General features: G+C 42.8%; 2 protein-coding genes, 2 non-coding genes and 1 pseudogene across 4 annotated transcripts; all 5 read left to right on the plus strand.

Annotated features, from left to right (window-relative positions):
- The first annotated feature begins 225 nt into the window (after positions 1–225).
- On the plus strand, positions 226–691 carry LOC126794509 (40S ribosomal protein S28). Its single transcript, XM_050521251.1, has one exon. It carries the CDS (start codon positions 308–310, stop codon positions 503–505), a length of 198 nt encoding a protein of 65 aa, XP_050377208.1. The 5' UTR covers positions 226–307; the 3' UTR covers positions 506–691.
- A 2,033-nt stretch (positions 692–2,724) lies between these two features.
- On the plus strand, positions 2,725–3,125 carry LOC126794510 (40S ribosomal protein S28). The gene has a single exon (XM_050521252.1). The coding sequence runs from the start codon at positions 2,740–2,742 to the stop codon at positions 2,935–2,937; it is 198 nt and encodes a 65-aa protein (XP_050377209.1). The 5' UTR covers positions 2,725–2,739; the 3' UTR covers positions 2,938–3,125.
- A 367-nt stretch (positions 3,126–3,492) lies between these two features.
- LOC126796568 (small nucleolar RNA Z267) lies at positions 3,493–3,566 on the plus strand. Its single transcript, XR_007672408.1, has one exon. It is a non-coding gene; the product is annotated as a small nucleolar RNA Z267 (small nucleolar RNA).
- Positions 3,567–3,647: 81 nt separating this feature from the next.
- Positions 3,648–3,733, plus strand: LOC126796569 (small nucleolar RNA R44/J54/Z268 family). Its single transcript, XR_007672409.1, has one exon. It is a non-coding gene; the product is annotated as a small nucleolar RNA R44/J54/Z268 family (small nucleolar RNA).
- Positions 3,734–5,319: 1,586 nt separating this feature from the next.
- Positions 5,320–12,329, plus strand: LOC126795136 (probable pectinesterase/pectinesterase inhibitor 51; annotated as a pseudogene).
- The last annotated feature ends 382 nt before the right edge of the window (positions 12,330–12,711 follow it).

Raw genomic sequence — 12,711 nt, forward strand, 5'->3', positions numbered from 1 at the left:
TATGTCATCTACCTTTAAGATTACCCACATGTTGTCGATGTTATTAAAGAAAAAAGAAAAAAAAAAGGCACATACCTAAATAATGAAACAGAGACCTTTTATTGAAATAAAAAAACACCTGCACCTTGGGGTCAATATCCGATTTAAGAGAAAACTAGGCCCCAATTCGCAAGTCAAGAAACAACAATCCCCTCACTATAATAACAATCCATCTCGCACCAAAAACCCTACTTCTGTCGTCTTGTTCGACCCTCCAAGCCAGCCGCCTCCTGCAGACCCTCGTCTCGAGCTCACGAATCTCTCAGCTATGGAATCGACCGTGAAGCACGCGCTAGTGGTGAAAGTGATGGGCCGCACTGGATCCAGGGGTCAGGTGACCCAAGTCCGAGTCAAGTTTCTCGACGACCAGAACCGGTTCATCATGAGGAACGTCAAGGGTCCGGTCCGGGAGGGCGACATCCTCACCCTGCTCGAGTCCGAGAGAGAAGCTAGAAGGTTGCGTTGATGGGTCTTCCGTCTTTGTCTTCAACAATTGGATGAAGCTATGTTCTCTTCTTGTTTTCCGGGTTTATGTTTTTGTGGTGTTGACTAATGATTAGTGAGAATGACTGGGTTTGTTGTGGTGTTATGGATATTGCGTTATGAGTTTTTTGAACATTTTTGTGTTATGAAAACGAGTTTGATTTGGTTATGATTTCGTTTTGATTGTTAATTTCTTATGTGCACTTGTGCTTTATTCTGATGATCATGATCTCCTTTGCACTAGAATTGTGAAGTAGAATATTTGGAATGATTGCAGTCGCACGATTTGGTGCTTGGTTCTTGCTTTGATTGCATCTTTTATCCTAGAAGATTATGCTTACTCGACCTTGCTGCTTTTTGTCATTTAAAGTTTACATTAGTACATAGCTCTACTTACAGAAGTTGAACCAACTCACTAGTATAGAATGTGGCTTACCAGAGACCCAGAGTGATACAACTCTGATAATGTTGTGTGTTAGGATCTGCAAATCATACAAGGTAGTTTTGTGAAGTTGTAGGATGTGTAGTTCATATAGGTGCACATCATTTTGCTGTGACTTAAGCTACTAAGTGGTTGCATTCGAACTTGCCATGCCTTTTGTTCTTTTAGGCTTGAAAGTTCCTTAGATTATTGTGGGATGCAACAAGCCAGCAAATGTCCACTACACTAAGCACGGGGCATATTCTGTTTGTATGAGATATCCCAGCTAGGAAGTTCTGTAACTGAAGGCAAATAAGATTTGTGATGAATAGAAGTGTAAAGAAGTGGTCTGTTATTCACTTATTTGCGAATGCGATGAATGTGTTCCCAAAATCATTTGCAGCGATCCGAAATTGTTGTTTTTTCACCTTTAGCTGTAGAACAAACAACAGGGTATCATGTAATTCCGGTATGGAACTCGGGTGTTCGTGGCTCTTATTTTTTATAAAGCTATTGCATCTCATAGTTTTTGTTACTCTTGAATCCTCATCAATCCATGATTAATGGAACGATTTCTTACTACAATACCGATTAATTTTGCCGGTTTTGGCATCAAAACTATTTTATCAGTAACGGTTAAGCTGCATTAGATAGAACATGGAATCCTCCAATTTGGCAAACTAGCCATCGATCTCCACAGTTTTACATCAAATCATCTATGTGCCATACTATTTCTCGACCCTTCCTCGCCGAAGCATAACCAGTTCCTTCCTCACCAACAACAGAGACATCAGCTTGACATTCGGACTTATTCTGACTAATACCTCTTGGAAGTTAGATCCTTTGTCGTTTTAAAACTAAAGTTTGATCGTTCTTAGCTTGGACGTGACAAATCACTTGCATATACTAATTACAAGGAACATAACTAATTACAAGGGGTCTTGCCGTCTTACAGCATCACAATGCCGAAGAAGTAACTCATTGTGCCGATAACTAATTTAGCTGTTACCTTATTTATTTGTCTCATTGCTCTATTATTTGTTAATTGAAGAATTCTAACAAACAGAACCGTATATCTAAAAGTGGCGGGCTCCAGATAACCTCAAACCACAATATCAGTCTAAAAGAAGGGCAAGACCCAACAATGTAATCCGCAGATAAAACCTTCGAGCAAATCTACTATATCTTTAAAACTAAGAGTTAAGAAGCTCGCAGTAGAAAAATTTAAATCAGCTTATATGTATAGGACTCGTGTGTTTGATACCAAGGTTGGCATATAACTCATGAGTTCAACAATTCAGTTATTATTTAGAAAGTTCACATAATGTATTACATTATATACATGAGATAATAACGAAAGAAAATGATCGCGACTTACTAAATTCTTTACTCTCTAATTTCATCTCCTCATTTCTTTCATTAAATCCCTATTTCCTTACATGTAGGTTGGAAAATATGTCATCTACCTTTAAGATTACCCACATGTTGTCTTTTTTTTTTTGGTCAATATTACCCACATGTTGTCGATGATATTAAAAAAGAAAAGAAAAAAAAAGGCACATACCTAAATAATAAAACAGAAACCTTTTATTGAAATAAAAAGGCACCTGCACCTTGGGGTCAATATCCGATTTAAGAGAAAACTAGGCCCCAATTCGCAAGTCAAGAAACAACAATCCCCTCACTATAATAACAATCCATCTCGCACCAAAAACCCTACTTCTGTCGTCTTGTTCGACCCTCCAAGCCAGCCGCCTCCTGCATACCCTCGTCTCGAGCTCACGAATCTCTCAGCTATGGAATCGACTGTGAAGCACGCGCTAGTGGTGAAAGTGATGGGCCGCACTGGATCCAGGGGTCAGGTGACCCAAGTCCGAGTCAAGTTTCTCGACGACCAGAACCGGTTCATCATGAGGAACGTCAAGGGTCCGGTCCGGGAGGGCGACATCCTCACCCTGCTCGAGTCCGAGAGAGAAGCTAGAAGGTTGCGTTGATGGGTCTTCCGTCTTTGTCTTCAACAACTGGATGAAGCTATGTTCTCTGCTTGTTTTCCGGGTTTATGTTTTTGTGGTGTTGAATAATGATTAGTGAGAAAGACTGGTTTCGTTGTAGTGTTATGGATATTGGTTTATGAGTTTTTCAACATTTTATGTTATGAAAACGAGAGTTAATTTGGGTTTGATTTTGTTATGATTGTTAATTTCTTATGTGCGCTTGTGCTTTATTCTGATGATCATGATCTCCTTTGCACTAGGATTGTGAAGTAGAATATTTGGAATGGTTATTATGATTGCAGTCGAACGATTTGGTTCTTGGTTCTTGTTTTGATTGTATCTTTTATCCTAGAAGAATATGCTTACTCGACATTGTTGCTTTTTGTCTTTTAAAGTTTACATTAGTACATAGCTCTAATGCTTGGGGTTTTAACCTAAACCCAGTATGTTGTCTGGTTTCATCATTACACTACTGGGTTTTGCGTTGATTTTGTTTTCTGTTACCTCATAGTTCTTTAGTATTGTTCTAAATCCTGTTTTCTCCTTGTGATTCTGCCGATGCCTGTGATGGTGTTAAATATACTTTGCAGATTAATTTCTATGAAAAAAAATCAAATCTGAGGCAACCGGCATCTGCATCTCTCTGTTTTACTCAACATGGTCTCTTTTTTTATGGTCAGATCTGGTTGTTAATTGTTTTGTTTTTATGACTTGCAAGTGATGAGAAAACAGACAGGGACATCTGCACTCTACGGAGATTGATGACTTGTTCTAATGGGAATCTCTCTGATGTTTTGTATTTTTTTTCATTTGTTGTTCTTACTCAAAGTTGAATATTCGAAGAATGATTCATCAAAATTTTGAGCTTTTTGTGTTTTATGAATGCTTTGATGAAGAGGTTTTGATGGTGTTCTCTTTGCCGATGATGCATTTATGCTCGTATTATCAGACATCAAGTGTGATGATATATGTCATTGTTGTCACTACCTCTGAGGCAATAATTACTGAACAATGTCTCGGGTTTTGGTTTGTTATTGTTTTGCGCCAATGTGGTGTAATTAGTATTGTCTATCCTTTTACACTATTGGTTGAGAAAGCCTGGTGATTGAATCAAAGAACGGAGATTTGAAATGTGCTTTTGTGGAAGCTTGACTCTGTTCTGGCTCCAAAAGCACCTCATGAAATTACTTTCACACCGCTGGATAGTATATGAAGGCTTTTTATACAACCAATATTCTCATCTTTTTATAGGGTCTTCTACTTCCTGTTGTAATTTGTGGTCTTTGACAATTGTGATTTTCGTTCTTTTCTGGTTTTGGTAGCCATGATTTTACAGGTATGGTTATTTGGGATAAGTTGGAATTGTATTATTTGGTTAGGTTTTAAGGTTTGGTGTTCTCCCTTGTTTTTGAGAGTTGTGAGTTTGGATTCAGTGTAAGTACTGCTATGTCGAACAATTGGAGATCAACTTTTAAGAACTTAACTTATCCTTTTGCATAACATTCTATGCTAGATGTTTGAACATTGCTGGTAAATTGTGAACAAAAATTGTACAGTTCATATGCAAAATCGAAATTTTCAAAACCTGTAAGCCATATGGAAATTAGGAAAAGAAAATGTTGCATTCTTGTTACAATTTTAACATTTAAAGTATTTCCTTACTAGTTTTGGAGGACAATACCTGTTGATCAAGTTTGACAATATTAAAGGTAGATTATGTAAGCCTTTAAAAACTAAGCCTGCCTTGAAGGACTATTTAGAGGATGGTGGTGCCCCTCATTGCAATATATTAGGCTGGATATTTACTCCGCTCCAAAAGAATTCTGTGGACTTTAGAATCCAAATTTCCAACATGAACTGTAGGAACTCAAATTTCTAATAGACTAATGCTATACGTATCTAGTGTGTGAGACCTTGATCTCTCATTCACAACAAATTAGTTGTAGCATTTCACAACTCTTAAGGTTTAGGTTTTAGGATATGTTAGGACATTTTCCTACTTCAAATTATGTCATACAGAAAGTTGTCGACGGTACATTCGCCCCTTTATTCATAACTTTCTTACCAATGCAAATTACGAATTGTTATTTTCGGTCTTCTCGTATTTATAGCTTTCCAATATATCTATCTAAAGATCTAAATATCATCAATTACAGTTCTAATTCTCAAAAGAAAAAGCCAATATGACAAGGTGTATCATGATTCATTACGATTACTTTCCTGTTATTAAGTAGTTACAAGTTTATTACGGGTAAAACAGCCTTGAACCTTTCTATTTTTATCAGGATTTTGTTGGTATCCTGGTCACGCTAGGTTTTATTAACTTCCATAGCTCCAAGCATTTTAACTACGAATCAAAATTTAAAACATCAGAATTGCTCTATGGCATCCCGCTTTTTTCTCCTCACCTTCACTCTATCCCTCTATCTTTCCTCCGCCACCCGCTTCCTCTCTGACTCCAATCTCGCTGCCGCATCTCCGATCGAACAAGCCTGCAGGGCCACCCGCTTCCCAGACATCTGCAATGCCTCCCTCACCAAAAAAATCGATGACCTGCCTCAAGACCCTAGCCCTCTCCAAACTATCCAACTCGCCGTCAATGTCTCCTCTGACGGCCTTAAGACCGCACAAAATATGGTGGTCGATATTCTCAACTCCTCCGCCGGCAGCGAGAACTGAACTACCGGCGCCAATAACTGCATCGATTTTCTTCAAAACTCCGAGTACCGCATTTTACTATCCCAAAACGCCCTCTCAAATGGCCAGACCAAGACCGCACGCGCCGCCATGAGCTCCGCTTTGGTCTACCAGTTCGACTGCTGGTACGCCTTTAAGTACGCCAACGACACCAAGTTGGTCATCTCCACCATGTCGTTCATCAACGACTCGCTGACCGTCGACACTAGCAACGCCCTCAGCATGATCTTTTCGTACGAGAACAATGGAAACGACACTGATTCTTGGGGCCCGCCCAAGACCGAGCGCGACGGGTTCTGGGCATCCGTCGTGTCGGGGTCCGACAATTCCTCGTCAGAGTTTTCTGTACCGAAAGATATGACGGCGAATGCGAATGTTTGCAAGGACGAAAACACCGACTGTCACCGCAAAATACAGGAGGCGGTGGACGCGGCGCCGGAAAACTCCAATGAATTTTACGCGATTCGGATAAATGCCGGGGTGTATGAAGAGATTGTTGGGATTCCTCTAGAGAAGAGGAATGTTGTGTTCTTAGGGGAAGGGATGGGCAAAACGGTAATTAGAGGATCTCTGTATGTGGGACAGCCAGGAATTGCGACCTACAACTCCGCCACCGTGGGTGTTTACGGCGACGGCTTCATGGCCAGCGGCGTCACATTCGAAAACGCTGCGGCCCCTGACGCAAAGCAGGAGGTCCACCAGGCTGTGGCTTTCCGATCAGACAGTGATCGCTCTATCATCGAGGACTGTGAGTTCCTTGGGCACCAAGACACCCTCTACGCCCGAAGCAACCTCCAGCTTTACAAGTCATGCAAAATCCAAGGCAATATAGACTTCATTTTCGGAAACTCGGCTGCCGTTTTCGACAACTGCACTATCCTCATTGTGCCGAGGCAATTAGCCCCCGAGAAAGGCGAGAAGAACGCCGTGACGGCGCACGGGAGGACGGATCCGGCGCAGGCAACGGGGTTCGTGCTCCAGAACTGCTCCATTAACGAAACGGAAGAGTACATGAAGTGGTACAACAAGGACCCCAAAGTGCACTTGAACTACTTGGGGAGGCCGTGGAAGGAGTTGAATTGCTTGAGTTTTTATTGATGTTTCATATACAAATTGCTTCCTATATATAGGCTAATTCATTCACCTACTCACTCCACTATCTCCACCACTATACCTACTACTCACACCTACTACATTCCACTAACACTCCCCCTCAAGTTGGCGCATACACATCAACCATGCCCAACTTGCAAAGTGAGTCATAAAAAACATTCTTGGACACTCCTTTGGTGAGTATATCTGCAAGTTGCTCTTCTGTAGGAACAAACGGAAAGCAAATGATCTCAGCGTCTAACTTCTCTTTTATAAAGTGACGATCAACCTCTACATGTTTTGTACGATCATGTTGCACAGGATTTTGTGAAATATTAATAGCTGCCTTGTTGTCACAGTATAGTTGTATAGCATTCTTAGGTTTAACACCCAAATCTTGTAGCAAATTCCTAATCCACAACAACTCGCACACTCCTTGAGCCATACCTCTGTATTCTGCTTCAGCACTAGATCGAGCTACCACATTTTGTTTCTTACTCCTCCATGTAACAAGGTTACCTCCAACAAAGGTAAAATACCCTGATGTTGACCTCCGATCTGTAATGTTTCCAGCCCAGTCTGCATCTGTGAAGCCACAAACATCAACGATATTGTTGTGATTAGAAAACATTACTCCTCTCCCTGGGGCTGACTTCAAGTACCTCAAGATCCTTACAACAGCATCCATGTGGTCCTCACTGGGGTTATGCATGAACTGACTTACTACACTTACTGCATACGCAACATCTGGTCTGGTATGTGATAGATAAATCAGGCGCCCGACTAGCCTCTGATAACGCGGTTTGTCAGTAGGGACTTGATCTGGATACTCTGCTAACCGGTGGTTCTGCTCAATAGGAGTATCAATGGGAGTGCAGTCCAACATACCTGTCTCTGTTAGTAGATCAAGGATGTACTTCCTTTGACACAGATAGATACCTTTGCTTCCCCGGGCTACTTCAATGCCTAAGAAGTACTTGAGTGTACCTAGGTCCTTCATCTCAAACTCTGTGGCAAGCTGTTTCTGTAATCTATCCACCTCAACAGTATCATTCCCAGTAACTACCATATCATCAACATATATAATTAGGGCTGTTACCTTCCTTTGTTGATGTTTGAGAAATAACGTGTGGTCTGAATTACTTTGTCTGTAGCCAAGTTTCCTCATGAATTGTGAGAATCTTCCGAACCAAGCACGAGGTGACTGTTTAAGACCATACAAAGACTTTCTCAATCTGCATACGGAGTTACTTGGGGAGGTGGCCACATATCCAGGCGGAAGATCCATGTATACTTCCTCTATTAGTTCTCCATGAAGGAATGCATTCTTGACATCAAACTGCCTAAGTGGCCAGTTCAAGTTAGCAGCGACAGAGATCAATACCCGGATAGTGTTCATCTTTGCCACAGGTGCAAATGTCTCATCATAGTCTATGCCATATGTCTGGGTGTACCCCTTCGCTACTAGGCGTGCTTTATACCGGTTTACTGACCCATCTGGATTATGTTTCACTGTAAACACCCAACGACATCCTACGGTTTTCTTGCCATATGGTGGAGGTAAAAGCTCCCAAGTATTGTTCTTTTGTAATGCTTCCATCTCTTCCTCCATTGCTTTCCTCCATTTTGGATCTCCCAATGCATCCTGCACTTTGTTAGGTACTGATACAGTAGATATTTGATTCACAAATGACTCATATGACTTAGATAATCTTTTGGTAGATATAAAGTTTGCCACTGGATACTTGGCTTTAGTCTGAAGGGTAGGCTCATATTTTTTTGTTGGTTGTCCCCGAGTAGACCTATTTGGCAAAACATATTGTCTACTAGTATCCCTAATAGAATGACTAACCTCAGGTGAGTGATCTTCTGTACCAGGAGGGCATTGGTCAGGGGTATAAACAGTGATACGGGAGATATGAGGGGCAGTTGTGTTGTCAGCTTCTGGTGTCTCAATTGATTGAGTGACAACCTCTGGTGGCGCCTGTGTGGCTGATGATTGAGTAACAACCTCTGGTGGCGCCTGCGTGGCTGATACTTTGGTAATCTCAACGGGACCTGTTACCACATCGACTGGCTCACTTGTCTCCCCCTTTCCATGATATAACTCTTCAAAATATGAATTCTCCCCCTGAAGAGTAGTATCAGAAGAGGAAAAATAACTCATATCCTCAAAAAAGGTAACATCCATAGTGACATAGTACTTCCGAGTAGGGGGGTGATAGCACCGGTATCCTTTCTGATGTCCTCCATACCCAACAAACACACATTTAATTGCCCGGGCATCCAACTTAGAACGTTGATGTTGTGGAAGATGAACAAAAGCAACACAACCGAAAACACGGGCAGGAAGATTATGAAAAGAGGGTAAGGAGACATGAGATGCAAGCACCTCATAGGGAACTTTCCCTTGAAGGACACGAGATGGAAGACGATTAATAAGGTGGGCGGAAGTAATGACAGCATCACCCCAAAGGTATTTAGGCATGTGGGCACTAAAGAGAATACACCGAGCCATTTCAAGTAAATGACGATTTTTTCTTTCAGAAACCCCATTTTGCTCAGGTGTGTAAGGACACGTTGTTTGATGAACAATTCCATGTGTGTTAAAGAACTCCTGAAAGACATGATTCACATATTCCCCCCCATTATCAGACCGAAGAATGCGAATGGTGGCATTATATTGTGTTTGGGCAGAGGTATAGAAGGCACGAAAAGCTGAAAAAACCTCATTTTTATTTTTAAGAAGAACAATCCATGAGAGACGTGTGCAATCATCAATAAATGACACAAAATATCGCATTCCTGATACAGTTGACTCTTTCGAGGGTCCCCAAACATCAGAATGGATTAATTCAAAAGGAAGAAAACTTTTAGTAGAAGTACTAGGGGAATAAGTAGATCGATGACTCTTGCCCAAAACACATGTCTCACAACATAAACAAGACTCGTCCACATTAATAAATAAAGTAGGCATGGATTTTTTCATAACACTAAAGGATGGATGCCCTAAGCGACGATGCCATAACCAAACTTCACTTAGCTTGTCAGAAGTGGAGAGTAAAGCGGTCTGAGACGGTCCCCCTGGTTTTTCCCCTGCGTATGTCAGATCCAGATGAAACAACCGGCCCCTCAGATACCCCCGACCAATTACCCGTCTGGTGAGAAGATCCTGAAAGATCACATACATAGGAAAAAAGGTCACAGAGCACTGAGCGTCAGCGTTCAATTGGGGAACAGAGATCAAATGATGAGATAAAGCAGGAACATAGAGTACATTGTGAAGCTCTATGGTGGGAGTAATACGAACAGACCCTGTCCCTAATACGGGGAATGCCTCACCATTAGCATTAGTAACATAGGGTACGGGTGGAGGGGATAATACGGTAAAATAAGATTTGGCATAAGTCATATGATCAGATGCACCAGAATCAATAATCCAGGTATCAGAACTAACAGAGTGAGAAATATTGAATGCCATACCAATTTGACCACGGCCAACGATGGATGCGGTAGGTGCTCCTCCAGCAGTATGATGATCCTGCCCAACCACACCATAGATATCGAGTTCCGGAACTAAGTGAAGAGCTGCTGTTGCCTTTGCCTGGGGACGATAATTAGGCCTTTTGGGCCTAAGATGTGGATATAATTTCCAACAGGTCGCACGAGCATGGTTGGTGTCATGGCAATAAGAGCAAGGAGGGCGGGGCTGATTTCCGAAACCTGGTGGTGGTCCATGTCGATGAAGGGGAGCGGAAGTTGCTTGCGGAAGAGGTGGTGCCGGAGATCGAGCATGAACAGTAAGGCTGGAAATGACAGCCGGTGCCGGAAGAATACTCTCTTGCTGAGACTCATCCTTTCGGATATAGGTGAAAGCGGTGAGTAGGCTAGGTGGTTCGGTCATTCGGAGCAATTCGCCTTTCGCACTGGTATGCTTGGCATCAAGACCTTTCAGAAAATGGTGAACTCGTTCAAGCTCCTTCTCCTTTTGGTACCAAACGATATCCTCTTGATTTTGAATCATGCAAGGACGTTTCGCATCAATCTCAGCCCAAATATTCTTTAGTTTGGTGAAATAGTGCGCCACCGGTTGCCCATCCTGGTGTATGGCCAAAGCTGTGCACATCAACTCATGAACCTGTATGAAATCAGAGTCATTACTAAATAAGCTAGTTAGTGTCTCCCATATTGCCTGTGCGGTAGCACATGCCTCCACCAGATCAACTATCTCATCATTCATAGCTTTCCACAAGACTGACATAACGAGACCATCATCGTCGTCCCATTTAGTGTAGGCAACAATATCCTCAGGACTAGGAGCTTTAGTGACGCCGGTGACATGTCCCATCTTATGCATGCCTCGAAGATGAGCAGTCATAAGTCGTTTCCATTTACGGAAATTGGTTCCGTTGAGTTTGGTGCCCCCAAATGATCCACTATCAGAACTTTTGACAGATACTTCGAAGGTCGGGAGCTGAGAACCCTCAGTTTCGTGTCCAGAACCCATTGAAAAGAAACAAAGTATTAAGATAGCAAACAAAAAACAAAAAATGAGAACAATCTGTCGTCGGTGTATTTGCACTGACGGTGAGTATGAACCGATAAAATCTGGCGAACCGGGTCGGATCGGTGGACCGGGTCGGGTAGGAGTACCGGGTCGGGTCGGTGGACCGGGTCGGATCGGTGGACCGGGTCGGATCGGAGTACCGGGTCGGGTTGGTGGACCGGGTCGGATGACCGGGTCGAATCTGTTGACCGGGTCGGGTCTAGAGCGTTTTTTTGGGGCCGGGCCGGGGCGAGCTCTAACCGGGTCGGTGTAGAGAGATCGGGGAAATGCTTCGGCGAGCAGCGGCGACTGAGGACGTCCGGCGAGCAGCGGCAAGCGGCGAGCGGCGGCGAGCAGCGGCAAGCGGCGAGCGGCGGCGAGCAGCGGCGAGCAGCGGCAAGCGGAGGCGAGCAGCGGCGAGCGGAGGCGAGCAGCGGCGAGCGGAGGCGAGCAGCGGCGAGCGGAGAGACTTCTTCGGGTCGAGTAAGATCACCGAAGATCGTTGGATGGCGCAGGGAAGGAGGCAGAACCCGACCGGAAGAGATGAAAGGCAGAAATGGAAGGCAGAACCCGACCGGAAGAGATGAAAGCAGAACCCGACCGGAAGAAGAAAAAAACGGGAAAAAAAGTCCCAGAAAAAAAAAAAAAAACAGAGCTCAATGCTCTGATACCAAGTTGAATTGCTTGAGTTTTTATTGATGTTTCATATACAAATTGCTTCCTATATATAGGCTAATTCATTCACCTACTCACTCCACTATCTCCACCACTATACCTACTACTCACACCTACTACATTCCACTAACAGAAGGAGTTTTCGAGGACAATGTTCTTGAACTGCACCATGGATGGTCTGGTTTCGAAAGAAGGGTGGATGCCTTGGAGTGAGGAGTTTGCTCTGAAGACGCTTTACTATGGGGAATATGGGAACTCTGGACAGGGTGCAGATTTGGGCGGGAGGGTGAAGTGGAGCAGTCAGATTCCGGAGGAGCATGTTGAGGCGTATTCGGTGAAGAATTTTATTCAGGGAGATGAGTGGTTGGTTTACAATAACTAGAGAAGTGGGATGGACAGTTTAAGCGTGATCGAGTATAATGGGAATGATATTCTGATATTGTAATCAAAATTTTAGTTTAGGTTTCCATTCTATGAATTCAGATGGATGCTTGCAGCCTTGCAACAATCAATTTATGCAAATTTGGTACAATACTTGGAAGGTATATTTAACCTGCGCTCTTCGCTACCTAGCTAGTTGTTATTTCTTTTTCCTAGCCCTACTCGTTTTCCTCATGATGATTGAAATACTTGTAGCTATATATGTTTCGTGTTTTTATCTTTCGTAGGTGGCTTTTTATTGAAGTAGTTTAACTTCATTTTCTAAATGTTCGTAACGTCTTAGGGGTCCTGAATGAGCTGCAAGCCTGCAAGAACTAGTAGGA

Source organism: Argentina anserina, chromosome 5 (assembly GCF_933775445.1).
Source record: "Argentina anserina chromosome 5, drPotAnse1.1, whole genome shotgun sequence".
In the NCBI taxonomy this organism is placed as follows: Eukaryota; Viridiplantae; Streptophyta; class Magnoliopsida; order Rosales; family Rosaceae; genus Argentina; species Argentina anserina.

Excerpts from the sequence above, each read along its gene's own strand:
- LOC126794509 (XM_050521251.1), top strand. The coding sequence starts at position 308 with ATGGAATCGACCGTGAAGCACGCGCTAGTGGTGAAAGTGATGGGCCGC.
- LOC126794510 (XM_050521252.1), top strand. The coding sequence starts at position 2,740 with ATGGAATCGACTGTGAAGCACGCGCTAGTGGTGAAAGTGATGGGCCGC.